At 47.1% G+C, this 26,960-nt stretch overlaps 1 protein-coding gene across 3 annotated transcripts in view; it reads right to left on the bottom strand.

Moving 5' to 3' along the window:
• Positions 1 to 4,427: 4,427 nt before the first annotated feature.
• PSMG3 (proteasome assembly chaperone 3) overlaps positions 4,428 to 26,960 on the bottom strand; it is a 340,750-nt gene continuing 318,217 nt past the window's right edge. Inside the window, exons 1-3 of one of the 3 annotated variants that reach the window (XM_083474859.1) lie at positions 8,711 to 9,063; positions 6,778 to 7,008; positions 4,428 to 4,850 (exon numbers count right to left, since the gene is read on the bottom strand). In XM_083474859.1, the coding sequence (XP_083330985.1) occupies positions 4,698 to 4,850; positions 6,778 to 6,993 (369 nt within the window). In that variant the 5' untranslated portion in view covers positions 6,994 to 7,008; positions 8,711 to 9,063 and the 3' untranslated portion in view covers positions 4,428 to 4,697. Of the gene's footprint in view, positions 4,851 to 6,777; positions 7,009 to 8,489; positions 8,614 to 8,710; positions 9,064 to 26,960 lie in introns of those variants that run through there. The other 2 variants (XM_083474860.1, XM_083474858.1) reach the window with 2 other exon arrangements.

Raw genomic sequence — 26,960 nt, 5'->3', positions numbered from 1 at the left:
CAGCCTCCGAAGGCAGAGTGACAACAGTGATTATGGTGTCTCCGTCTTCCAAGCGAGTTGCAAGATTTAATCTTTGGGCGACGCGCAATTGCACGCTGCAGGGGAGACGGGGTAGAAGTCCATGCCCATCTTCTGGGATGAAGAGCCACCTGAACATAACACCGGGGGAAAATCTCATGCAACAGAAAATGGAAAAAAAATTGTTCCCCAGTATACTGTGTATAGAAAGGACGCGGGTGGTGCTGTGGGTTAAACCACAGAGCCTAGGACTTGCTGATCAGAAGGTCGGTAGTTCGAATCCCCGACACGGGGTGAGCTCCCGTTGCTTGGTCCCTGCTCCTGCCAAACTAGCAGTTCGAAAGCACGTCAAAGTGCAAGTAGATAAATAGGTACCGCTCTGGCGGGAAGGTCAACGGCGTTTCCGTGCGCTGCTCTGGTTCGCCAGAAGTGGCTTAGTCATGCTGGCCACATGACCCGGAAGCTGTACACTGGCTCCCTCGGCCAATAAAGCGAGATGACTGCCGCAACCCCAAAGTCGGTCACAACTGGACCTAATGGTCAGGGGTCCCTTTACCTTTAATACGGTGTATCCCAAGGGAATACATTTTTTTGCATACCTCCAACTGTACATAGATACACGTCATGTTCAATGCTATATAAGTCACTTACATTTATACTTATATTGTACTACTTTGGCTATGCGTTTAATAAAATATTGAATTCTTGTATCGTGAAAAACAAAGATTATGGTGAAAAGTGAAAAACATGAATTGCCAAAAAACTAGAGCTTACAGAACAAAACCAACTTCATATATGAAATCAGCACGTCAAAATTAGGTTAGAACAACTGCAGGTGTCAATGCAACAAAATTTTTGTTTCCCACTGTAATCATTAAGGCTGCAATCCAAACTCCTCCTACCTGGGAGTAAACTCCACTGAATTCAGGATGACTCACTTCTAAGTAGCCACAATCAGGATTGTGCTGTCCGGCTGCTACTCTCTGTGTACTTAACTGGGAGCAAGATGCAACTGGTAAGGTTGGTCTCTCTTGGAAGGAGCAGGCTGGTGTTTTGGGGTTACTCCTGGATCCAGTGTTATCACTGCAATACTTGTTTCCGGCTGTTTTGGACAGAGATGATTTGGCCACTGTATTCCATGCTCCATGGCAGCTTCCAGGCTGGATTACTGCAATGTGCTCTACGTGGGGCTGCCCTTGAAGACAGCTTGGAAACTTCAAGTGGTCCAAAATGCAGCGACCAAATTGCTAGCTGGAATTTCCTTCCAGATTTCATATACCCCATGTTTCAAAACAGTTGCATAGGTTGCCAGGCTCAATTCAAGATGCTCACATTAGTATTTAAAGCCCTAAACAGAGGCATTATTCTGGGATGTGTCTGGAAGACCTGAGGACTAGGCAGCACAATCCTATACAGTGGAACCTTGGTTCTCAAATGCCTTGGTACTCAAACAACTTGGAACCCAAACACTGCAAACCCAGAAGTGTGTGTTCCGGTTTGCAAACCTTTTTCAGAAGCCAAACATGCTCTGTTTTGAGTGCCACGCTGAGGTCTGTGTGTGGAACCCAGTTCAGCTACTAATTTGTTGACTGACTGTGTGACTGCAGTACATTGTTTATTGCTTTCATTTTATGGATCCATGGTCTCGTTAGATAGTAAAACTCATGTTAAATTGCTGTTTTAGGGGTTGTTTTTCAAAGTCTGGAATGGATCAATGCATTTGGCATTACTTTCTATGGGAAAGCGTGCCTTGGTTTTGGAACGCTTTGGTTTTGGAACGGACTTCCACAAAGGATTAAGTTTGAGAACCAAGGTGAAATAAAGCAATGCTGTGTTTAATGGGACGGTGTGTACTGGATTGTGGCCTTACTCATTTTAGAGAGAGAAGACAACATGTGAGGAAATGCCAGATATTAGATTGCATTTCCCCCCCAATACCATGAAATTAACAGGAAAGATTGTCTGCCTGCATGAACTCAAAACAATCACTTACTGGAGGCGTCGGGAGATTAAACATTGCATCAATACCATGCATCAGCTCTATGGATTTTAATGCTTGTCGTTAAGCTGGCCGTTTGACAAATGCAACAGAGGTAATAATGCTATTATTGACTTGGGGTAATAAAAATTTATATTACAAAAATAAAAATAAAATTTAGGAGGGCGGGGAGTTTTTATGGGCTGCTTTATGACCGCTTTCAGCAACTCCAGAGAAAGCAGATAGCGATCACTGCGGGAGTCAATACAAGAGGGTAACAGATCCGCAGCAAATCCATCAACCCGGTGGAGAAACAGGAGCTCTGAACATTCAGGAAAACTCGGTTATTTGGAAAATGCTACTAAGCCCCCACACCAAGATAAGAGGGATATCAATCTGATAAGTTTCTTTGCACTATAATAATAAGCATCAAACACAGTAACTGTTGGCCAAGTATCTTGTAAGAGAATGGTGTCTTCGTCTTAACAATAACAGAACGAAGTACGGTGGTAGCTTGGTTCTCAGACGCCTTGGTACTCAAACAATTTGGAACCCAAACACTGCAAACCCGGAAGTAAGCGTTCCGGTTTGCAAACTGTTTTCGGAAGCCGAACATGCTGTGTTTTGAGTGTTACGCTTCTGATTTGAGTGTTCCACTGAGGTCTGTCTGCTTTTGCTATTTATTTTGCATTTTTTCGGCTTTTTTGTTTTGTTTTTGTGACTGTCTGGAACCCAGTACAGCTACTGATTGATTGATTGATTGTGTGACTGCAGTACATTGTTTATTGCTTTCATTTTATGGATCAATCGTCTCGTTAGATAGTTGTTTTTAAAAGTCTGGATCGGATTAATCCATTTTGCATTACTTTCTATGGGAAAGCGTGCCTTGGTTTTGGAAAGCTTTGGTTTTGGAACGGACTTCCGGAATGGATTAAGTTTGAGAATCAAGGTTCCACTGTATTATTCCCTCTATTTCCAATGTCTGGAGTGTGAGCGCCATTCCTTATGTCCCCAAATCATCACCACTCATGCAAAAAAAGGGAGGAAATCCACATATTGCAGGAACACACACACACACACACACACAAAATGCTTAAGGGCGAGAACTCCAAAACAATTCAAGGCCACAGAATGTTGACTGACAGAGGTTGCACTTTGTTAAGAGAGTTACTAGAAGACCCCTATTCCCCCCATTGACCATTCCCAGAGTTCCCTGCGAAGAGTGATTCATTGTTAAACTACGTTGGCCATTGTAGCTCTGGGAGGGGAATAACGTAATCTCTTAGCACCTCTCAGCACCCTGAACAAACTAAAACTCCCAGCATTCTTTGAGGGAAGACATGACTGTTTAAAGTGATATCATAGAGCTTCAAAAAATGTCTGGATGCGGTCCAAGTTCTTCAGCACCCTTTCACATTACAAACTATTTCCTGCCCAATATATAACTGGAATTTGATACCAACTAAAAAAAACAAAACTTTAAAAAACGTGTTTGTCTTTTGCTTCAAGTTGCTGTGGCAAAAATGCAACTCACGTATTTGATAAGGAATAACATTAAAAATTAGATGGGTACAATCCAGCTGTTTGTAAGTACTTTCAAAAACATCCATTTCGACTGGGTGGGTTGGAATTGCAATCTTAGGCACACTGACTCATAAGCAAATCCTTCTGAACTCAGTGGAAATCTACTCTCAGTTAAGTGTATTTAGGATTGTGGCCTTAAGTGCCCATCTGGCTCTCAGCTAAAAAAATATAAAAATTTATATTAAAAAATTATTAGAAGATAAAGTCCCAACCAGAGAAGAATGGCAGATTAAGTTGATTGATTATGCTGAAATGGCAAAAATGACCGGAAGAATAAAAAATCAGGAAGACCAAAATTTCAAGAAAGAATGGGAATTTTAAAAAAATTTATCTTAAAAACCACTGTAAACAGTTAAAACTGTTAGTAGGATTGGAAGAACACTTGTAGTTTAACGGTGAATTTTGGATATAATGGAGATGTAAAAGATCTGGATTATTATAAAAGATGCAAGAGGACATGATTAATAATAGGACCCACAAAAAGGAAGTCCAGGATATTCTTTGGAATCTTGTTTTTGTTGTATGTTGGATATGCGATTGTAAAACTGTAATTTGAAAAACTACATACATATACATTTACATATATAGCCCCCTGAAAAGTGAGCTGAAAGACTTCTTGAGAGGACAATCTATTTTGGCAGCTAAGGGGGAAGAGTGTTTGTGGGATGGGGGTTATTGGTCTGTTTTATTATTTATTTTGTGTTTCCCCATATTGTATTTTTTAATGTTGTGATCTTCGAGTGGAAGGTGACATACACGTTTCACAAATAACAAAAGACGTTTTGACTTCTTTCTCACAAATCTCTCATACAGGCCCAGCAAGAACAGACGAGCTTCGAAACGGATCTTTGTGGAGGTAATTTATTGCGCTGCAACCGACTCGCTCATCGCAGATCAGGAACGCAAGACGGCTGTGTTGAATGCAAACCTTTTGCAGTGTCCATGTCCTGCTTATTTGGTCTGCTATACTGGATTTTTTTAAAACAACAACAACAACTATTGTCTCTGAAGGAAAGGCACGTCCAAGGCAGGGCCCATCGAAAAGAGGTAAATACCTCAAGTGAGGAAAGACAATCAGTCCTGGCGAGTCGAAGTCTTCCACGCTGCGGGTTGGACCTCACCACACCCGGCATCGGCCAATCACCTCTTTCAGGATCCGTATCCCTTCGACGCTCTTGTCCTTCAAGGCCAACGCCAGGAGAACCGGCTTGTTCCCAGCTTCCTGAGAGACCGACGTCGCCAGATGTTTGGCACAGATGTGGACGAGGGGCTGGAAATCAACCCATGTTAGATACTGAGATTTTTCGCTCCATAAGGTGCACCTGACCATAAGGCACACCTACATTTTTTTGGGGGGGGGGGAGGATTCAAGAAAAAAAATATTATTTAAAGGGAGCGCTGAGCAGAGTCTGTATGCATCCCAGGCTCTGCTCAGCGCTCCCTTTCACGAGCCGCAAGGAGCGTGTGTGTGGCGCCTGCAGGCTTTTCCCCGAGGAGGGAGAAGGGCAGCCCGTCACTGACAGACTGGCTTTCTCCCTCCTCGGGGAAAAGCCCCCAAGAGCCACACACACGCTCCGCGCAGCTCTTTGGGGCTTTTGTGGGAGGTGGGGGAAGGGACTCGCTCTCTCCCTTCCCCCACCTCCCGCAAGAGCCATGCGCTCTTTAAATGGAGCGCAGCTATCCCTGGCTTTTGCGGGAGGTGGGGAAGGGAGAGAGCTGTGGAAGGTGGGGAAGGGACAAAGCAGGTCGGGAGCAGCCTTCCTTCTGCTCCCCGAACTTGTGGGGCTGGTGGTGGGGGAAGCCCGGCTTTCCCTCACCGCCAGCCCCAAAGAGCAGGTCGGGGCTGCCCAGGGACCACACATTTGCTCCATAAGACGCACAGACATTTCCCCTTAGATTTTAAGAGGGGGAAAAGTGCGTCTTATGGAGCGAAAAATATGGTGAATTCTAGGAGTCAAATGACACTGTGGCGTTTGCCCTCCTATGTGTGTGACATCATACTGGGTTCATAGGGAAAGGGTTAACTAATTGTAAAATGTCTAACCGATGGGAACCCAGGGGGCAGAGTTAACTGTGTATAAGGTTTAAGCACAGAGGGTTTTTTTAGTTAGTTAGAGTTGTTGAGAAGACAGTCTGAAGAGACAGAGAAGATAAGTCTGTGGGTTGGGCTAGTCTGGTGTGAGAGAGTGAGAGAATTTGTTAAGAGGCGTCGGTCAAACAGTTGATATAATCAGTCAGAAGGTATTAGGAAGGTATAGGCCGGTAAAGAAACTAAAGTTAAGATACTGACAGGAATATTATCAGAGAAACCATAAACTTGTTACTGTTTGTAAAATAAACTTATTTTATTTTTTTGTTCACTTTTAACAACTGACTGGACTCAGTGTTTTACCAGAGAGTAACTGGTTGGTGGCAGGGGGGAAGCGAGCTGTTAAACAAACAAACCGTTAAACAAACCGTTAAACGTCCGGGGATCCTGTGTGATCACCACAGACACTTTAAATCGAGGTTACGGTCCCCACAGCGATATGCCTAGGCACTTTTTTTCCTTACAAGATTACAAAGCAAATGGTCTGCGGGGCAGCGCAGCAGCAAGAGACTTGCCTCTGTGGGTGCTGTGCGAGCCAGCTGATTTGAAGGGCACCAAAAGAGTTGTGTCTGTTGGCGCCGTGCTGCCCCACAGACCAGCTGATGGGCACGACATCGCAGCCACGCCAGGCTGCCCGGCGGAGATGTCAGCTGCTAAACTGGTATCCAGACATCTCCTTCTGGTCATGAAAATGCATCACAGCCGGTTTAAACAGTATGCAAGAATTTGGCTCCGGTTTTCCTCTTCCTTCCCCAATCTTTTTTCCTTTTGTGTCGTGTCTACTTAGGCTGATAAGCCTGCAGGCAGGGACCGTGTGCTTTTCTGAACAGAATTATGGAAGAAAGAATGAACAAACCTCCGGTTTTCCTCTTCCCTCCCCAATCTTTTTTCCTTTTGTGTCGTGTCTATTTGGGCTGATAAGCCTGCGGGCAGGGACCGTGTGCTTTTCTGAACAGAATTACAGAAGGAAGAATGAACAAGTCTCCACTTTTCCTCTTCCCTCCCCAACCTTTTTTCCTTTTGTGTCGTGTCTACTTGGGCTGATAAGCCTGCAGGCAGGGACCGTGTACTTTTCTGAAATGAACTGCGGAAGAAAGAATGAACAAACCTCGTCTTTGCCAAGCAGGACTTTTGTGGTGAGCAAAGGGCTGCTGATGCCGTCAGCCACCACGTTCGGCTCCACCGAGACGAGGGTCCCCATCTTCCCGTACTGGGTCACCACCACCAGGATGGTGTTGGCGAAGGCTGTGCACACCACCTCGGTCGGGATGCCCTGCACCACCTCCTCTGCCTGCTTGGAGTCCACAATGGATCTTGCGGCCATGGCGATAGCTTTCAACTGGCAAAAACAAAACCCACAAGGGAACGTTATTTTGCTCGGACATCACAACCAGCAGGGAACAAACAGCCGGCTGCACACCTGACGTGGGGCTTCCCTTGAGCTTGGCCCAGAAGCTGCAGATGGTGCAAAATGTTGAAGCAAGATTGCTGGCAGGAGTGAGACTCTCTGAGCATTTAATACTTCAGCTCAAAGATCAGCACTGGTTGCTGACTTGCTACCGAGCCAGGTTCAAGGGGCTACTATTAGCAGCATTCAAAATTAGCCAGGCACATTTTTGCACCTGGCTATCAGCCACTTGCAACCAAGCAAAGATGCCCAGGTGCCTGGATGGTGCCTGACATTCAGAGTGTTGGACCTTGAAAGCCCTAAATGGCCTCGGCCCAGTAGACCTGAAGGAGCGCCTCCACCCCCATCGTTTAGCCTGAGGGCCTTCTGGCGGTTCCCTCCTTGCGAGAAGTGAGCTTACAGGGAACCAGGCAGAGGGCCTTCTCAGTAGTCGCGCCTGCCCTGTGGAACGCCCTCCTGTCAGATGTCAAGGAAAGACAACTACCTGACATTTAGAAGACATCTGAAGGCAGTCCTGTTTAGGGAAGCTTTTAATGTTTGATGTTTTATCATGTTTTTAATATTCTGTTGGAAGCCGCCCAGAGTGGCTGGGGAAACCCAGCCAGATGGGTGGGGTATAAATAATAAATTATTATTATTATTATTATTATTATTATTACTACATCGCCACCGCCTGGAGCTGCAAACCTGGGGATCCTTGGATCTTGACTATTTTCAAGCAGCACATCCTCTAGAATTCTATCGGTGATATTTTATCTACACAATCAGAATGAATTTCGGGGAAAAGTCGTATTGAAAAATACAACTTTCAAGCCATCTTGCTCAAAAATGGCAAGGAGGCATTCCATTTTGGTGACTGTAATCCTGGTTTAAGGACCCATTTGGCGCCTAGGTTATTATATATCTGAGTTTCCAACACTGACTATTAGTATAGAACGCCTTTAGTGACTTGGAGCCAGTTTACACCCTTGACAGCTTCGAACTGCAGACCTGGCACTGTTACGCTGTGCCACAGAACAGCCGTTCTGCATTTGCAAGAAACCAATCTTTGTATGGCAGCAACATACACTTTGGCAGAGTCTACTGACACTGTGCAGCTGATGAGCACGCCATCGCAGCCTTCTCTGAACTCCTTTCAGCACCTGCTAAAAACCTATTTCATTAGGCAAGTCCAGTAGGCCTGTACAACCCCGAGAAATGCTTTTTCAGCTTATCTCCGAGGAAAGCCTTCCCTAGAGAACAGACTTGGGACCTTCTAGCCAGGGCAATGATTCCACGTGGGACTGGGGGGGAAAGAAGGCCGGATCCTGTGGGCTGGCTACACCGGAGTAGAGCTTTCTCACAACCACCTTTATAGTTTGCAAGGCAACCTGGAAGGAGTTGCTGCTTCTTTCTTTCTTTTTACCGCCTACTTAGAATTTTAGCATCTGCGGAGTTAATCCTAGCAGTTTTCAAGGCAGCAGGTCGGGAGGCGGAGCGCTGTTTTGGAGAGCTGCTTCTTCCCTTTTCCTCCAGGAGGTTGCGCCTTCTTAGACAATTACAGAATTACACAATGACGGCCCGGGATTTTAGCCATTTGCAACACCAACCCGCGGACTGTTTTGCAGATTTGCTATTTTGCCGTTGCACCTACCTAGGATTTGGGGGCGGGGGTTGGCCAAACGCGTGCGCCTCTGGAGAGCTGGCGAGGGGGCCGCCGAGCGCGCCCCGGGACGCAACCGGTGGACTCGCGCCCGACTCTACGGCTCCGGGAGCGCCGCGCGGCCTCGTCCCTGCGATCGGGGCCGCAGACCGAGGCTTCTCCTGCGCAGCCCGGGGTGAGAAGGCGAGGGAAGCCGGGAAGGGAAACGAGACCGAGTCCGCTCCGCCTCCGATGCGCACCCTCCGCCGCGCCGGCTTCTCTTTACGCAGCGGAAACCCGCCTCCCTCGCTCTTTCTCCGGCGCCGCCTCCTCCTCCTCTTCTTCGGATCGCCTTTCTCCTCCCCCTCCTGGGCGGAGCCGAAGCCGAGGAGGGCGAGGGGGCCTCTGAGCATGTCCAAAACACCCTCTGGGGGCGCGTGGAGCGGGGTTCGCTTCGCTTTTCTCGTGGTCTGGCGTCTCATTAGTGTTCGGTTCATTTGCATTCGCCTTTCCCCCAGAGTCAGTGCCGGATTTACGTATAATAATCTAAACAAGCTATAGTTTAGGGCCCCACTCTTTTGGTGGTCCCAAAAGAATTTAAAGGGGGGAAAACCCTGGATGTACATTTCCAAAATATAAGATAAAAAATAAAATAAAACCTACATACAGCAATAGTCTTTTATGTTGTGTATATGGACCTATTAGGTCCATAAATTACCGTATAGCGCGTAAAGGTAAAGGGACCCCTGACCATTAGGTCCAGTTGTGACCGACTCTGGGGTTGCAGTGGTCATCTCGCTTTACTGGCCAAGGGAGCCGGGGTACAGCTTCTGGGTCATGTGGCCAGCATGACTAAGCCGCTTCTGGCGAACCAGAGCAGCGCACGGAAACACCGTTTACCTTCCCACTGGAGCAGTACCTATTTATCTACTTGCACTTTGACCTGCTTTCGAACTACTAGGTTGGCAGGAGCTGGGACTGAGCAACGGGAGATCACTCCATCGCGGGGATTCAAACCACTGACCTTCTGATCAGCACGTCCTAGGCTCTGTGGTTTAACCCACAGCGCCACCCGCGTCATATTCAACACAAAAAACAGCAACAATTTGTTGTTGACAAAGGACAGCTGGACATAAAAAGCTACCTTCAGTAGCTTAGGACCTTATCAAACCTAAATCCGGCCTTGCCCCAGACTGGGATTCCAGGCGGTTTGCAGATTATGATCACTAAAAATTATTTAACGCAGATTAAAATAGGAAAAAGCTATGAGAAAAAGAAAAAAGGTAATCAAACACCAATAGAACCAAAACCTTCTGGGCAAATTGATTTTTTAAAATGATGCAAATTACCCTTCCCCCGCCCCCACATAAAACCCCCACCTTGCAAAATTTGCCCCACCAAGTGGCGAAGGTGGGGAAAAGATTCACAGCACCACAAAGGGGAATTCCCACCCCCAGTCTCTACTGAGTAGGCAGCATATTAAGAACCACAAGCTGCCATTCTACAGGGCTGCAAATCAGAAGGGGAGCAGGCCAGGCCTCCTCCATTAGCTCTGCAGAGAGTCTAGCTCAGGGGTCAGCAACCTTTTTCAGCAGGGGGCCGGTCCACCGTCCCTCAGACCTTGTGGGGGGCCAGACTATATTTTGAAAAAAAATAATGAACGAATTCCTATGCCCCACAAATAACCCAGAGATGCATTTTAAATAAAAGGACGTGTTCTACTCATGTAAAAACACGCTGATTCACAGACTGTCCGTGGGCCGGATTGAGAAGGCGATTGGGCCGCATCCGGCCCACGGGCCTTAGGTTGCCTACCCCTGGTTTAACTGCATCTAAAACCTTTCTCTGCTGTCACCTAAACAGGATCTATTCCATCAGGATGCAACCAATAGGCAGGAGGACATTGCAGACTAGCGCCATTTGGTTTCTGTCCCAGTTTCTGTCCCAGCAGGTCATTGCAAGAACTACTATATAACCTCAAGAGCTTACTACCGGAGTTTTCCTCCTCCCTCCCCCTCCATTTTTCCTTTGGTGTTTGGCCTTTTATATCATTAGCCTGTGGGTAGGATTCTACTTCACTTCAGTCTTCTTAGGAAAACCTTTTTCTGATGAAGGGTGGGGTGAAAATGTTTAAATCCTCGATCTAAATTAAAGTAAATTATTTTTGCTTATACTTAATAAGTAATAATTCCTGCTTATGTGGAGGCATCAGTGCATGCAGCACTCTGCGAAATGTAAGAGCATCAGGTCTCTGCCCCAAGGACTTTGCAATCTTTTCCAACTGGACCTAGTGGGGAAGAGGAGAGGAAAGGGAGCAAGACTGGAGAAGGCAATTTGGAGCAGAAAAGTGTCAGCAGCACCTGTGGGGTTAATTCTCCTCTTTCTCACCATGCCAGCCAAGTTTTCCATCTGGGAGTAGGGATGCAGGTGGCGCTGTGGTCTAAACCACTGAGCCTCATGGGCTTGCCGATCAGAAGGTCGGCAGTTCGAATCCCCGTGATGGGGTGGGCTCCTGTTGCTCGGTCCCAGCTCCTGCCAACCTAGCAGTTCAAAAGCACACCAGTGCAAGTAGATAAATAGGTACCACTGTGGCGGGAAGGTAAACAGTGTTTCCTTGCGCTCTGGTTTCCGTCACGGTGTCCCGTTGTGCCAGAAGCGGTTTAGTTCTGCTGGCCACATGACCTGGAAAGATGTCTGTGGACAAACGTCGGCTCCCTCAGCCTGAAAGCGAGATGAGTGCCACAACCCCATAGTCGCCTTTGACTGGACTGGACCAGAGACCCTTTACCTTTGCCTTTCCATATGGGATTCCAGGGATGTATATGTGATGATGATGATTTGCATACTGCTCTTCAGCCGGAAGTAACAGGGCGTTACACAACATAAAAATACGAAATGATGCAAACATACCTGCCATTCCTATGGATGGAGGGAGTTGGTTAGAGGAGGGGGGGCGTGCGCTGCGACTAGATGTGCATAATGTTTTGCTTAAATTTTTATTGGATTTTTATTGCATCTTGACATTATGTATTTCCATTTTTTGGTTGTGCTAAATAAACATGAGGGAGTTTTTATTTTAAAAAAGAAAGATCTGCTGACTAATTAATCAGGGACACCTTTTTTTGTTCATGAAAATAGCTTTTTAAAATTGATTAATTTCAACGATTAATCAACCCAGCATAGCAGATGTAATTTTAAACCGCATTGATTTTAAAGGAAGACAATTCTGCCTCTAAAAATTCTTCCATAGATTAATAGTCTTTATTTCTCCCCACATACACACACGCCTGAAAGTTATGGATAAAGAGCAAATACATTTCTTTATTAATGTCTTTACAGTATTTATAGGCCGCGTTTCAAGGGAGAAAAACTGTTTGCAGACTTTTGGAAAACATGAATGAAAGCAGTGCAAGACCAGATACAACTAATAAAGAAAGACACACACACACACACACACGCACAAAAGAGAAATAAGGAGAGACCCCCCCATAAGCAGGAATTATTACTTATTAAGTATAAGCAAGAATAATTTACTTAGATCAAGGATTTAAACATTTTCACCCCACCCTTCGTCAGAAAAAAAGGTTTTCCTAAGAAGACTGAAGTGAAGTAGAATCCTACCCACAGGCTTATGATATAAAAGGTACAGCACCAAAGGAGAAATGGAGGGGGAGGGAGGAGGAAAACAAGCCGACTCCGGTACTAAGCTCTTGAGGTTATATAGGAGTTCTTGCAAAGACCTGCTGGGACAGAAACAGTTCACAGGCAGGAGCCAAATGCCGCTAGCCTGCAATGTCCTCCTGCCTATTGCTTGCATCTTGATGGAGTGGGGAAGCTATGGTCATCCAGATGTTTTTTGGAGTCCATCTGCCATCACCATTGGCCTTGCTGCCTGGCTCTCATGGCATGGTAGAAGTTTGCCAAACTTCATGGCTTGGAGAAAATGGCGAGAGAGAAGAACTCAAGGACATCCTAGGAAGCTGAACATCGGAAGATTCAGGACCGATAAAGACTTCTTCACATAGCGCAGTGTTAAACTTTGGAACTCACTTCCACAAGAGGCAGTGATGGCTACTGAAATATACTCAGAGTCGAGAGTGGATTTTATGCTCTTTATTCAGCTCATGGTGTTGAGAAGGGAATGAAAGTCCCCTCAAAGTATCTGCTTTATATACATTATTTACACAATGGGCTGCACGTGATTGGCTAATTCCGGAATTCTCCTGTAGGCCAATCAGGCTGTGGATTCACTTCTATCTGGAGCTGGATTGGGTGGCTCCTGCCGACCAATCATACTGCTGCATTGTTCTAGGACCAATCAGACTGCTGCATTTTGGATCCTATTGTTCTAGGGCCAATCAGACTGCTGCAGTTTGGATCCTATTCAACTCAGTACATAACAGCTACCAAAGTGGATGGCTTGAAAAGGGGATTAGAGAATGGCAAATCAAGCCGAAATAGCAAAACTAACTGGGAAGCTCAGGAATTGAGAAGAGAAGAAAATTTTAAAAAGAACGGGAAATGTTTATAATGTATATACAAAATCATTGTAAACAGGTCCAGAAACCAGCAGGATTTTAAAGACACTTGTAATGTAACAGAATGTATAGATAACTTAGGAAGGTGAAAAATTGGAGAAGTATTGATATGCAATTGAAAATAGAATCAAAAGGACCCATGGAAGGGATAGGGGGAATAATAATAATAATAATAATAATAATAATAATAATAATAATAATTTATTTGTATCCCGCCCATCTGGCTGGGTCTCCCCAGCCACTCGGGGCGTCTTCCAACAGAGATTAAAAATACATTAAAATGTCACATATTAAAAACTTCCCTGAAGTCAGGAGATTCAGAATAATCACAATATTTGGATTTTGAGTTCTTATTGCACCAAACTGGAAGAGTGACAAAGTTCCCTCAAGGCTAGAATGGATTCAAAAATTGGCTGAATATGCGGAACTACTATAGATAGCTTGTCTGAAAAAATAAACAATAAACCAAAACAAGTATTTATCTCAAAATGGAAAGTCTTCAAAAATATATTTGAAAAATAATTATTGTAGTGTAAACTCTCTCGTAGCATTCGAATAATTTCAGGGGAGCCATGGCTCCTGTTCGTCCCTCCTCCGCGGCTCGCTTTAAAGCAGCAAAGTAGACATGGGCCATCCACTTTGCTGCTTTAAATAGTTTAGTACAACATTTGATTCAGAATATTCCCCCCCCCCCAGGTTTTCCTCCTCTAAAAACTAGGTGCGTCTTATGGAGTGAAAAAAATACGGGGACTTAAGACGGCCCCCTGAGTGCTCACTGGAAGGACAGATCCTGAAGCTGAGGCTCCAATACTTTGGCCACCTCGTGAGAAGAGAAGACTCCCTGGAAAAGACCCTGATGTTGGGAAAGATGGAGGGTACAAGGAGAAGGGGGGGACGACAGAGGACGAGATGGTGGGACAGTGTTCTTGAAGCTACCAGCATGAGTTTGACCAAACTGCGGGAGGCAGTGGAAGACAGGAGTACCTGGCGTGCTCTGGTCCATGGGGTCATGAAGAGTCGGACACGACTAAATGACTAAACAACAACAAGACGGCCCTGGCCAAGGTTGCAGGTTTGATCCCCGTATGAGACAGCTGCATATTTCTGCATGGCAAGGGCTTGGACTAGATCAGGGGTAGTCAACCTTTTTTATACCTACCGCCCACTAATGCATCTTTCTCGATGGTAAAATTTCCTTGCCGCCCACCAATGCTGCAGTGACATGTGCCGTAGAACCCCCTACCGCCCACCTGGAATCCTGAAATGCCCACTAGTGAGCAGTAGGGACCAGGTTGACAACCCCTGGACTAGATGATCCTCAACTCTATGATTCTATGAATGGATCACCCTTCCCAGGGAACTCTGGGAATTGTAGTTCTGTACAGTTAATGGTGATGTTAGTGATGTATGGAAGTGAGAGCTGGACCATAAAGAAGGCTGATCGCCGAAGAATAGATGCTTTTGGATTATGGTGCTGGAGGAGACTCTTGAGAGTCCCATGGACTGCAAGAAGATCAAACCTCTCCATTCTGAAGGAAATCAGCCCTGAGTGCTCACTGGAAGGGCAGATCCTGAAGCTGAGACTCCAGTACTTTGGCCACCTCATGAGAAGAGAAGACTCCCTGGAAAAGACCCTGATGTTGGGAAAGATGGAGGGCGCAAGGAGAAGGGGACGACAGAGGACAAGATGGTTGGACAGTGTTCTCGAAGCTACCAGCATGAGTTTGACCAAACTGTGGGAGGCAGTGGGAGACAGGAGTGCTTGGCGTGCTCTGGTCCAGGGGGTCATGAAGAGTCGGACACGACTAAACGACTAAACAACAACAACAACAACAACAACAACAACAACAACAACAACAGTTAATGGGGTCTTTCCTGACTATTATTATTATTATTATTATTATTAGTCACCCATCTGACTGGGTTGCCCAAGGAACTCTGGGCAGCTTCCAACAGAATATTAAAAACACAATAAGGCAGCTCTCCGCACCCTCTACAAACTGTAGTTCCCAGGCTTCTGCGGGGGGAAAGCCGTGTCTAATTAAAGCACTATGACACTGCTTTATTCTATTTTCCATTTATTAAATTTGTACACGGCCCTATACCTGTGGATCTCAGGGCGCTTCATAACATAAATTTCCAATATAAAAAACACTGAACACATAAAAAATACCCCACAATGACAACCACCAGATGTTCTGCCTCTCCAGTCTTTGACGAAGCTGGGGAGGAACCTTGTGCTCTGCCGCCACTAGAGGGCAGCAGAATCCCACAGAAAGGTGCCTTCATAACATTTCCTTCCTTAAACGGGTGGGAAAGATGGATCGCAGACTTGGATCGCCTTCCCTGCTGAACGGTGTGGCAAGTCCTGTGTTTCCTTTGCACCGCCAGGAGCCTCTGCTGCTTCCCTCAACAGAGATCTACCTGCTTGGCATAGATAATGGGCCTGACTGTCAATAAACCGACAGAGAACAAAAGCGGCAACAGCCTTTGAGGATAATTTATTCTCCGGCCGAGATAGAGTTCCACTCCATTTTTGACGCTGCTAACCTTCAAACTTCACAGGACGTGGCAGAGGGCCCAGGGAGCCTCCTGTAACCGAGGCGGAAAAACATTGACGCAAAGGGCAAATTGGGAGGGAAATATTATTAATAATAATTCTAATCAGGGCCATCTTTACCCAGGGGTGCAAGGGGTACAGGGCACCCGGGCGCCAAGTTCTGGAGGGCATCAGGCACCCATCGCTGAAGCTGCCTAAGCTCTTAACTATCTACCTGTTATGAAACAATAAATAATTTTGATCAAGCTAGAAAAACAAAATGCATATATACCTAGGTATTACTGAAATGTATACCTACTGTTTCACTAAAGGACTTTTGAGTTTGTGCACTCATTTACCAAAGATGCGCCACATCAGCAGCAGCACCTGTCATTCACAACGGCGGTGCTTGTCAGCCTCAACGATGGCGCTTGTCATTCTCAACAACGCCATGCACACAAAATTAACTAAATTTGGGGGTGCTGGGCAGATCTTTGCACCCCGGCGGCGCATATGCTAAAGACGGCCCTGATACTAATTTTATTATTTGTACCTCGCCCATCTGACGAGGTTGCCCCAACCAATCTGGGCAACTTCCAGCATATACAAAAACATAATAAAAAATCAAATATTAAAAACTTCCCTATATAGGGATGCTTTCAGGTGTCTGCTGAAAGTTGCGTAGTTCTTTAGCTCCTTGACATCTGACAGGAGGGTGTTCCACAGGGAGGGTGCCACCACCGAGAAGGCCTTCTGCCTGGTTCCCTGTAACCTCACTTCTCGCAGGGAGGGAAAGGCCAGAGGTTCGAGTTCCGCTTGCTCGTGACAATCCTCCTCACACCAGACATACAAAACACTGCAGGACTCCTTTAAACAGTCATGGCTCCCCCTCAAAGGTTTCTGTGAGCCGTAGTTTGTTAAGGGTGCTGAGAGTTAGGAGGGACCTTCTATTCCCCTCATGAAGCTAAATTTCTCAGGGTGGTTTAATGGTCAATCTCTCTTTCCAGGAGGCTCTGGGAATTGTAGTTCCCGTGAGGGGAATAGGGGTCTCCTAACAGCTTTCAGAACCCTTAACAAGAGACACTTCCCAGGATTCCTGGGGGAAGAAGTCATGACTGTTTATTCTGGTGCCACAGTGCTTTGAAATGTGGGGTGTGAATTTGGCTCAAGTACGCGGGTGGCACTGTGGGGTAAACCACAGAGCCTAGGACTTGCCGATCAGAAGGTCGGCGGTTCGAATCCCCGCGACGGGGTGAGCTCCTGTGGCTCGGTCCCTGCTCCTGCCAACCTAGAAGTTCGAAAGCACCTCAAAGTGCAAGTAGATAAATAGGTACCGCTCCGGCGGGAAGGTAAACGGCATTTCTGTGCGCTGCTCTGGTTCGCCAGAAGCGGCTTAGTCATACTGGCCACATGACCCGGAAGCTGTACGCCGGCTCCCTCGGCCAGTAAAGCGAGATGAACACCGCAACCCCAGAGTCGTCCGCGACAGGACCTAATGGTCAGGGGTCCCTTTAGCTTTACATTAATAGTGAAATACAATTTTTTTCCTTTAATTTTTTTTGAGTCCCCCAAGAGAGTGGGGCCCAAAGCTATAGCTTGTTTAGCTTATACAGTGGTACCTCGGGTGAAGAACTTAATTCGTTCTGGAGGTCCGTTCTTAACATGAAACTGTTCTTACCCGAGGTACCACTTTAGCCAATGGGGCCTCCCGCTGCCGTCGTGCGATTTCTGTTCTCATCCTGAAGCAAAGTTCTTAACCTGAGGTACTATTTCTGGGTTAGCGGAGTCTGTAACCTGAAACGTATGTAACCTGAAGCGTCTGTAACCTGAGGTACCACTGTACGTAAATCCGGCACTGTCCATGACAACCGCTGAATTACCTTCCGCCTGATCCTTTTGCCCAGAGATTGTACCTAGAACTTTCTGCATGCAAAGCAGATTCTTTTTCCCTGAGCTACAATCCCATCAAGAATTAGCATTTGGTTCGAGTGTAAGGTATAAACACGTCCCGTGCTCCAGAGATGTATGCAGCCCTTTTTGGGGCTTGCAAGGCTGTGCTGCTGTTAAGATGCCCCAAATAAGAACTGCTGCTGCCTCGACCATTTTTAGATCTCCTTCGTTATTTATTTAGGTGTATGTGGTTCTCCCCCCCCACTCCTCAGTGCACAGATGCTCCCCCCCCCCCCCACTTATTTTCCTTCCCTCCCCCAGAAAGAAAAAACAACACAGTAAAAGGAAAAAGCACTTTAGGAGTCGAGTGTGGCTTTTCGGGAGCCGGACGAGCTCTGGAGAAAGGCGGAGGTCGTTGGTGGGGATCGATACAGGCCGCGTTTTCGGCGTGGAGCCGAGCCGAGCACGCCCCCGGGACCCCTTGCGGAGTGGAGATATTTTCTCCTCCTGTAGCAAAGCATCAGCTTTGAGCTTCGGAGCGGCCATTAAGGCTCGCCGCTTGTGGGAGGATTGCGCTATCAAAGTGTCTGGTCAGTTTATTAGTTTACAGGTTATTGCTTCCAAGCGCCGTGCTTTATCGTTTTCAATGCTGGTTCTGTCGGCAGCAGAAATCTAGTTATTTCTTATTTGGATTTATAGTGGGCCTGGCTCCTCGGGGGCGCAGCAGCAGCTGCAGCCACAGCAGCAGAGGTCTTGGGAATGAAGGATTCCCAGTGCCGAAAGGTGTTACTGCCTTAGCAGGGCTGGTGCCAACTGAGGGCAGGGTGGTACCCTTGCCAAAGCACCCAAGGCCCAGCCTGCTTGCAAGAGTCTCCTGGGCCTGCTCTTAAAATCATGAGATGGGCCTGGCTGCAGGATCAGACCCCTCAAGTTTAGCATCCTGAGATTCCCTCCACCGTTGCAAACTGCATAGTTTTGCAACTGGATCTCACTCTGGCTCAAATGACAATGGGAAGGAGATATTGAGAAGGCAGAGGTTTTTCCTCCTTATCTTTTGAAACAAAAAAAATTAAGGTCTTATATATATAATAAATGTTCATTAATGTACCAATGTCTGCAGCAGCACAGGAAGACCTTCCTGAAACCACTTTGACTCCCTGAAACCATTTTGACTCCCAAACTGAACAAATGTTTTCTCTGCAAGGAGGGAGGGGGTGAGGGAACCTTCCCTTTGTCTCAGGAAGTGGGTGATCACCATTTCAAAGGAATGGCCAGACTACCAGGAAAGGCAATCAGATAAGGCATTATCAGAAAACTCTGCCAGACAGGAAAAACACCAACACTCAAATTTCTGTTGTAGACCGCCTTTTCTGTGATGTAGGTATGATGTTTGTGGGGGGTGGTCTTGGGTTACACCCCTTCTGGGATATATGTTTGATGTATGGAGGGGTGGTCTTGAGCTCCAGGGCAGGGAATTTAAAATGTCTATAAAAGGGCAGGCACACCTTTGTTTGGGGTCCTCCTCCTTGTCCTGTGTGTGAGGGGAGCACTCTGTTGCAACAGTTCAATAAAGATCAGGCTTACTGGCTGCTTTGCTTCTCAGTATTCTCTGTTGGCCTCAGTTATTTTCTCCGACTGATGGAGAACCTGCAAAGGACTCTATAAGGGCTCTTGTGTTCCCCATAAGGGAATAAGGGCAGATTTTTGTTTGTTACATTTTAATACTAGGACTTCAGCTAGTGCCCAGAGGAGGCAGCGAGAACCACCAACTTGAATGATTTTAGAAGGTTAGACAAGTTCATAAAGGAGAGGGCTATCAATGGCTCCTAGCCAGGATTGCTAGACTGGCAATCTCTGCAGAATTGTCTCTGCATACCAGCTGCTGGAAATCACAGGAGGGACCCTGTGCTCAGATTCTGCTTCTGGGTTTCTCACAGGGGCTTCTGGTTGGTCACTGTAAGAACAGGATGTTGGACCAGATGGGTCACTGGCCTGATCCTGCAGAACTCTTCTGAGGTTAAGTTCTTTGAACCTGGGTCCATCCAATGGAACTGAACAGACGGAGAGAGTAGCTGGGCAGCTCATTAAAGCTCCCTTCTCCACTCCATCAGACCCTCCCTGCCTGCGGAGTGGTGCATGCTCTGGTTATCTCCCGCTTGGACTACTGCAATGCGCTCTATGTGGGGCTACCTTTGAAGGTGACCCGGAAACTACAACTCATCCAGAATGCGGCAGCTAGACTGGTGACTGGGGGCGGCCGCTGAGACCACATAACACCGGTCTTGAAAGACCTACATTGGCTCCCAGTACGTTTCCGAGCACAATTCAAAGTGTTGGTGCTGACCTTGAAAGCCCTAAACAGCCTCAGCCCAGTAGACCTGAAGAAGCGTTTCCACCCCCATCGTTCAGCCTGGAAACTGAGGTCTAGCTCCTAGGGCCTTCTGGTGGTTGCCTCCCTGCAAGAAGTGAAGTTACAGGGAACCAGGCAGAGGGCCTTCTCGGTAGTGGTGCCTGCCCTGTGGAACACCCTCCCATCTAGTGCCGAGGAAATAAACAACTATCTGACATTTAGAAGACATCTGAAGGCAGCCCTGTTTAGGGAAGTTTTTAATGACTGGTGTTTTAATGTATTTTTAATCTTTTGTTGGAAGCCGCCCAGAGTGGCTGGGGAAACCCAGCCAGATGGGCGGGGTATAAATAAGTTGTTGTTGTTGTTAAATAACACAATAAAAGAAAGGTGCTAAGCCAATTCCTATATACTCACTTACTTGGCAACAAGTCCCACTAGAACAGGGTTTCCCAAACTTGGATCTCCAAATGTTTTTGGACTGCAATTCCCATCATCCTTGACCAGTGGTCCTGGCTAGCTAGGAGTGATAGGAGTTGTAGTCCAAAAGCAGCTGGAGACCCTTAGTTTGAGAAACCCTGCGCTTGACCCTGCTTGGGACGTGCATAGAATTGCCCTGCATGGAATGCTCTTAAACAAATAGTTATCTCATGGCCATGGCAGATTAAAATTGCCAGGCATCTTCTCTGGCTGCTTTTATTTTATAATTTTTGTGTGTGTCTGTGTGCATCCAGCAGCACTTTTTCTGCTGCGCAAAAGAGTCGTGGGTGAGCTGCTTTTGCCCAAGGCTATGTGTAGAGGGAAGAGGTGGACAGCATTGCCGGAGGGGTGTAAGGGAGATTGCAGTGCATTGGCACATCTTTGCCCCCTGTGGAAAGAAACATACCTGCTTAGCTCAGGCCAGGGGAAAAGCATGTCTGCTATGCATGCGGAAGGCTCAGAGAGATTTAACGGGGAGATAATCTGGGTTACTGGGTAGAATATGAATGGGGGGGGGAATAAAGCAATTTAAGTGGACCTCATTTAAGTATGATTTGGGGGCGGGTGAGAGGAAGGGCAGTAGAGTGGTTGGAGTGGTGGACTAGGACCTGGAGGACCAGGGTTCAAGTCTCCACCTGGCCAGGAATCTCCCTGTGTGCCAGGATGCTGTCAGCATCTCCCGGCTGGTTGCCCAGGAAAGTATAAAAACAAGGAAAAGTTTCTTACAGTCCTTTTTTATTTCATTCTTTACAGAGAGAAGCTATAGTACACAGCCTCTTGGATAATGGTGTTGTCCTGAGTGAATCTCCACCCTCCGTCTCTCCCACTTCCTCATTTGTCGTCATCATCACCTCCTCTATGGGTGCTGTGATGTGCCTTCTGTGAGCGGTGGACTCGTAATCTGGTGAACCGGGTTCGATTCCCCGCTCCTCCACATGCAGCTGCTGGGTGACCTTGGGCTAGTCTCTCAGCCCCACTCACCTCACAGAGTGTTTGTTGTGGGGGAGGAAGGGAAAGGAGAATGTTAGCCGCTTTGAGACTCCTTCGGGTAGTGATAAAGCGGGATATCAAATCCAAACTCTTATTCTTCTCTGTCTTTGAGCTCTTTGCTCTCCTACTTTCAAGGCTCACCGGGTTCTGGGAGATGGAAGCTCTGTGATGCTTTCTCATGACAATGTGTCAGCCCGGTGTTGCTCTGGCTCTCCCGTGATTTCGCAGCTTTCACCCTCATCTGCCTCTGAGCTGCGACCTACCTCAAACCCCTGTTGTGAATCTATACTGTTTTCCTCTTCCTCCGCCCTGGAAGGGTCAGGGTCAGGCAGTCTCCACCATTCCTCCTCTGCCCAGTCCCTGACACTGGGTGACCTTGGGACAGCTACAGTCTCCTAACCCACCTTGCAGGGTTGTTCTGAGGATTAATGGAAGCGGGGGAGAAGCATGTTTCCCCCCTGAGCTCCTTGGCTCAATGAATGCGACAAATAAATAAAAGAGTAATGAATCAGAATAATTGAAAGGAAACTGAAGTGAAGGTAAGGTAAACGGCGTTTCCATGCGCTGCGCTGGTGCTGGCTCACCAGAGCAGCTTCGTCACGCTGGCCACGTGACCCGGAAGTGTCTTCGGATAGCGCTGGCTCCTGGCCTTCTAAGTGAGATGAGCGCACAACCCTAGAGTCGGACACGACTGGCCCGTACGGGCAGGGGTACCTTTACCTTTAAAGAAAAGCAGGGATGTGGGTGGCGCTGTGGTGTAAACCACTGAGCCTTGGATGTCCTTCTGAGTGGACACAGGGAGGACCGGGCCATCATTGACCTTTGGCAACGGTTGGCTGTTAGTGTGAGGCTGTCATTTTTCAGAACCTGTCCAGGATCTTGAGAAAGACGGCAGGCAGAAGGTGGTTGATGGCATTTGATAGACCTGTGGGCAATTTGTGGTCAATTCACAGAAGGTTCTGATTCCGGGTGGCTTAATAACAGCAGCAACAAGGAGAAAACTCTCTAAATAAATTTGGCAGCTTCCTGGGAACAGGGGTTGATGGCTAAACTGCACCGGGAATTTGTAGCTTTGTAGGGGGGAAGGAAAGGGACGCGGGTGGTGCTGTGGGTTAAACCACAGAGCCTAGGGCTTGCCGATCAGAAGGTCGGCAGTTCAAATCCCCACGACGGGGTGAGCTCCCGTCACTCGGTCCCAGCTCCTGCCAACCTAGCAGTTTGAAAGCACATCAAAGTGCAAGTAGATAAATAGGTACTGCTCCGGCGGGAAGGTAAACGCCGTTTCCATGCGTTGCTCTGGTTCACCAGAAGCGGCTTAGTCATGCTGGCCACATGACCCAGAAAAACTGTCTGTGGACAAACGCCAGCTCCCTCGGCCTGTAAAGCGAGATGAGTGCTACAACCCCAGAGTCATCTGCAACTGGACTTAAACTGTCAGGGGTCCTTTACCTTTTTAAGGAAAAGCATTCTGGGATCAAATCAGAAACCAGGAGAGCTTCTGTAAATCCTGGACTGTCGCTGAAAAATAGGGACACTTTGAGGGTGTGTGGCAGCTCTCGGGGCCCTGATCCCATTGGCCCAGAGTTTGCAGGGATTTGTAAGCCAGGCCGATCCCTTGAAAGCCGGCAGTGAGAGAATCACGTGCGTCGAGAGCTGTGCCCTGAAAAATGCAAAATATTAAATAAACTGAAATTCCATTTTGCATTCAGGAAATCCAGAAGAAAGCTGATGTGGCTGTGACTCACGCTGTTCTTGTTATGCAAAGTCCTCTTCCCGTTAGGCTCTGGTCTGGTGTAGTCATTGACGGGGGACGACAATGAGCAATAATGGGGACTTGATTGTTCCAAGCATCTGGAATGTGAGTCATTCCCATCTTCTTTCCCAAGGCCGTGGGATGGAACCAGCTTTGCCTGGCAGAATCTGTTGATAAAAGGACTTGGAAACAACCGCCGTTTGGGCTTTTCGGTTGTTCGCACACCCTTAGCTGTGTGCTTGCTCTTGCAACTTGTGCAGATGTGCAGATAAACAGTTCGCTGCAGCCACAACAAGTCAGTTGATACTTCTTCTCCAAAAACAAGTGTGAGAGCTGTCTTTTCCCCCGCCACCAACTTTGGGGGTATGAGCTCATATGTGAGTTCTGAAACTCCATGGTTCCATTGCCCCTGTTTGTGACAGTCTAGCAATCATGCATTTGTGACTGGGCTGCAGGTCCTCCGACAAAATGCTCCCAAGGCTATGGTGTTGTTATGTGCAGTCATACCTCGTGTTGCGTTAGGTTCATGTTGCGTCTTTTCAGCTTGCGAATGCGACAAACCCGGAAGTGTATACAGTGGTACCTCGGGTTAAGTACTTAATTCGTTCTGAAGGTCCGTTCTTAACCTGAAACTGTTCTTAAGCTGAGGTACCACTTTAGCTAATGGGGCCTCCTGCTGCCGCTGCGCCGCCAGAGCACAATTTCTGTTCTCATCCTGAAGCAAAATTCTTAACCCAAGATACTATTTCTGGGTTAGTGGAGTCTGTAACCTGAAGCATACGTAACCTGAAGTGTATGTAACCTGAGGTACCACTGTACTTCCAGGTTTCGCCCCACATGGACGCACAGAAGCGTTCCGAGCGCTTCATGCATGACAGAAGTGCTCAGTCGCTCTGCGCACATGCGCAGAAGAGGTGCTCTAGCTGCGGACTTTTTTGGGTGCAAATGGCACCCCGGAATGGATTGTGTCCGCAACTAGAGGTACCGCTGTCCTAAGATTGGATCCTAGAACAACTGGCAGGTGGGATCCTAGAATGCAGCAACTTGATTGGTTTGCAGGAGCAGCCCAATCGGAACCCAGGAGGAAGTTAATCAGCCTATTAGGCCGATAGAATCCTAGAGTGCAACAACTGATTGGCCTGCAGGAGCAGCCCAATCAGGCTCCAGGAGGGAAGCAGAATCAGCCAATCAGATGGGACTCGTTGTGTAAAAAATGTATATAAAAGCCTGAGGTTTGGGGGGCAATTCAGTCACTGTTTTATGAGCTGCAACAAAGAGCATGAAATCACTGTGTGACTCCGAGTATATTTCAAGTGTGATGGTGGGGCTTAAGCCCCAGCACCTGCCAGCTACAGACTGCCTAGAAGGCTCAGGGGGAGAAAGAGGCAGAGAGAAACAAAGTCAGGATATCTCCTCTTCCTCTTTTCCAGGTAGCTTAGGAAGATTGGGGCATAGGGAGCTGTCGTGGACAGAGCCAAATATTGTCTACTGTGACTAGTAGAGGCTCTCCAAGATTTCAGGCAAGAATCTTTTCCCAAGCAGTACCTGATGTTATAAGAGTCACAAGTATAGAATAAATATTCACAAATGCACGTATATCTAAATATATGAACCATGTGTCTGGAATAGGATGGGGAGAGCATGTTGGTTGACACCTGCTGATGGTTTTATTTGGTGGCGGAACTGGCAGGGGGTCAGTGAGCAACGTTTACAGGGCCCACAATGCCCTGGGGGAATGATACATCCGAGATTACTGCTATAAGAATTCTAAGGTCCCAAATATAAATTAAATGTTCATCAATGTACAAGATAAACACATGCCTAAGTACAGTGGTGCCTCGCAAGACGAAATTAATTCGTTCTGCGAGTTTTTTCATCTTGCGAATTTTTTGTCTTGTGAAGCACGGTTTCCCAAAGTCTTCAAAATCACCAAAGTCTTCAAAAACCTCAAAAAAGGCTACCACACCGCGTGCTATGAGTTGCTCCTCGAAGTCACCCTGGGTATTAACAGTTTTAAGAAAAAGGAAACAAACTTGCAAGATGTTTTCATTTTTCGTCTTGCGAAGCAAGCCCATAGGGAAATTCGTCTTGCGAAGCAACTCAAAAAACGAAAAACGTTTTCGTCTTGCGAGATTTTCATCTTGCGAGGCATTCATCTTGCGAGGTACCACTGTATATAAACCACATGTCTGAAATAGTATGGGAGAGCAATCCTGAAGCCATTCTGACTCTCCCAATGACCTCAAATATTCCTCTGCAGTAAGGGAGACAAACGGGAAAAGCCTTCCCACTGTCTTTTTGCTTACAAATCCTGCCTCAAGGGCGTATTTGTGTATGGATAGGCTGAGCCTGTGACCTGGACTCAGGAACTAAAAGTATTAACCATCACAAAAAAATGGCCAGGCTGCCCAGGTAATGCAATCAGTGACCATTATCAGGTATCCTGGCAGGCAGACAGGATTTCCGCTGTAGACTGCCTCCTTCTGTGATGTATGTATGATGTTTTGGGGGTGGTGGTCTCTGACTACAGGGTGGGCAATTTCAAAAGTCTATGGAAGGGCTTGGACACTATTGTTCTGGGTTCTCCTCCCTCCTGCGTGTGGTGAGTGGAGACCCTGTTGCAACAGTTCTTTTAATAAAGATCAGGCTTACTAACCGCTTTGCTTCTCAATATACTCTGGTTGGCATCTGTTACTTCCTCCTACCAATAGGGAACCCACTTAAGGACTCTATACGGGCTCTGGAATGCCCCATAAGGCAGGCATGGCCAAACTTGGCCCTCCAGTTGTTTTGGGACTACAATTCCCATCATCCCTGACCACTGGTCCTGTTGCTAGGAATGATGGGAGTTGTAGTCCCAAAACGTCTGGCGAGCCAAGTTTGGCCATGCCTGCCATAAGAGAAAGGGAGCAGATTTTCTTATAACACGGAGATTGGACCCTGGACCTTCTGCAAGCAAAGTAGATTCCCTGCCATTGGCCTCTTTAAATAAAGGCGCCAGTCCTCATTGTTCTGAAGAAAGAGCTCAGTTACACAGGAAGCTGTCAGACTACTGGGTCCATCTAGCTCAGTATGGTCTACACCAGGGGTGGGGAACCAGACGTGGACATCCTCAGCCCCATCTGGTGAGATATGGGATGGAGCCTGGGGCCCCCTAGGGAAATCCTTTGTGTACGTCATGCAAAAGACACCTGTCCTTCTGGAGTCAGATTCACGGGAGGCTGGCGGAATAAACTCCCCTTTCTAATCTCATTTGGAATTGAGGGTAATTTCTCGACTTGCGTCGCTCAGCCAGAGGTTAATTTGATTGGGCTTGGGTTATTTATTCATGCTCAGATTTGCAAAGTATCACCGCGGAGAGGAGAGGTCCCTGTTAGAGGTGGCTTTGTTACCAAACGTGGATTTCATCCTGTTTCTCCTCCTGCCTGATGCATCACCTTTCCACCTCTGGTGCTCGGTGGGTTTTGTATAATGTCCTGTTTTCCCCCTGCTCAGTTCTTGTGGAGTGGGGTGGGTCATTCCCACCAAGCAAAAACTGGAAGATTTCTGTTAAATGACTTGTTCTGGAGATGGGCTGTGCAGTTAAATCTGTCCTGGAATCCTAGAATCACACGGTTCTAGGACAGATTGCAATGCAGGAATCTTTTGCTCAATGTGTCGTGTCGGGTTAATCGCAGGCCTGTTCCCTCCCATTGCAGGCTGAGTCAAACCATTGGTTCATATAG

The sequence above is a fragment of the Podarcis liolepis genome, assembly GCF_965112155.1.
Source record: "Podarcis liolepis genome assembly, chromosome: 14".
NCBI classification, from domain to species: Eukaryota; Metazoa; Chordata; class Lepidosauria; order Squamata; family Lacertidae; genus Podarcis; species Podarcis liolepis.
Note: the sequence above shows the minus strand (reverse complement) of the source record. Positions and strands in the feature narration are given on the sequence as shown.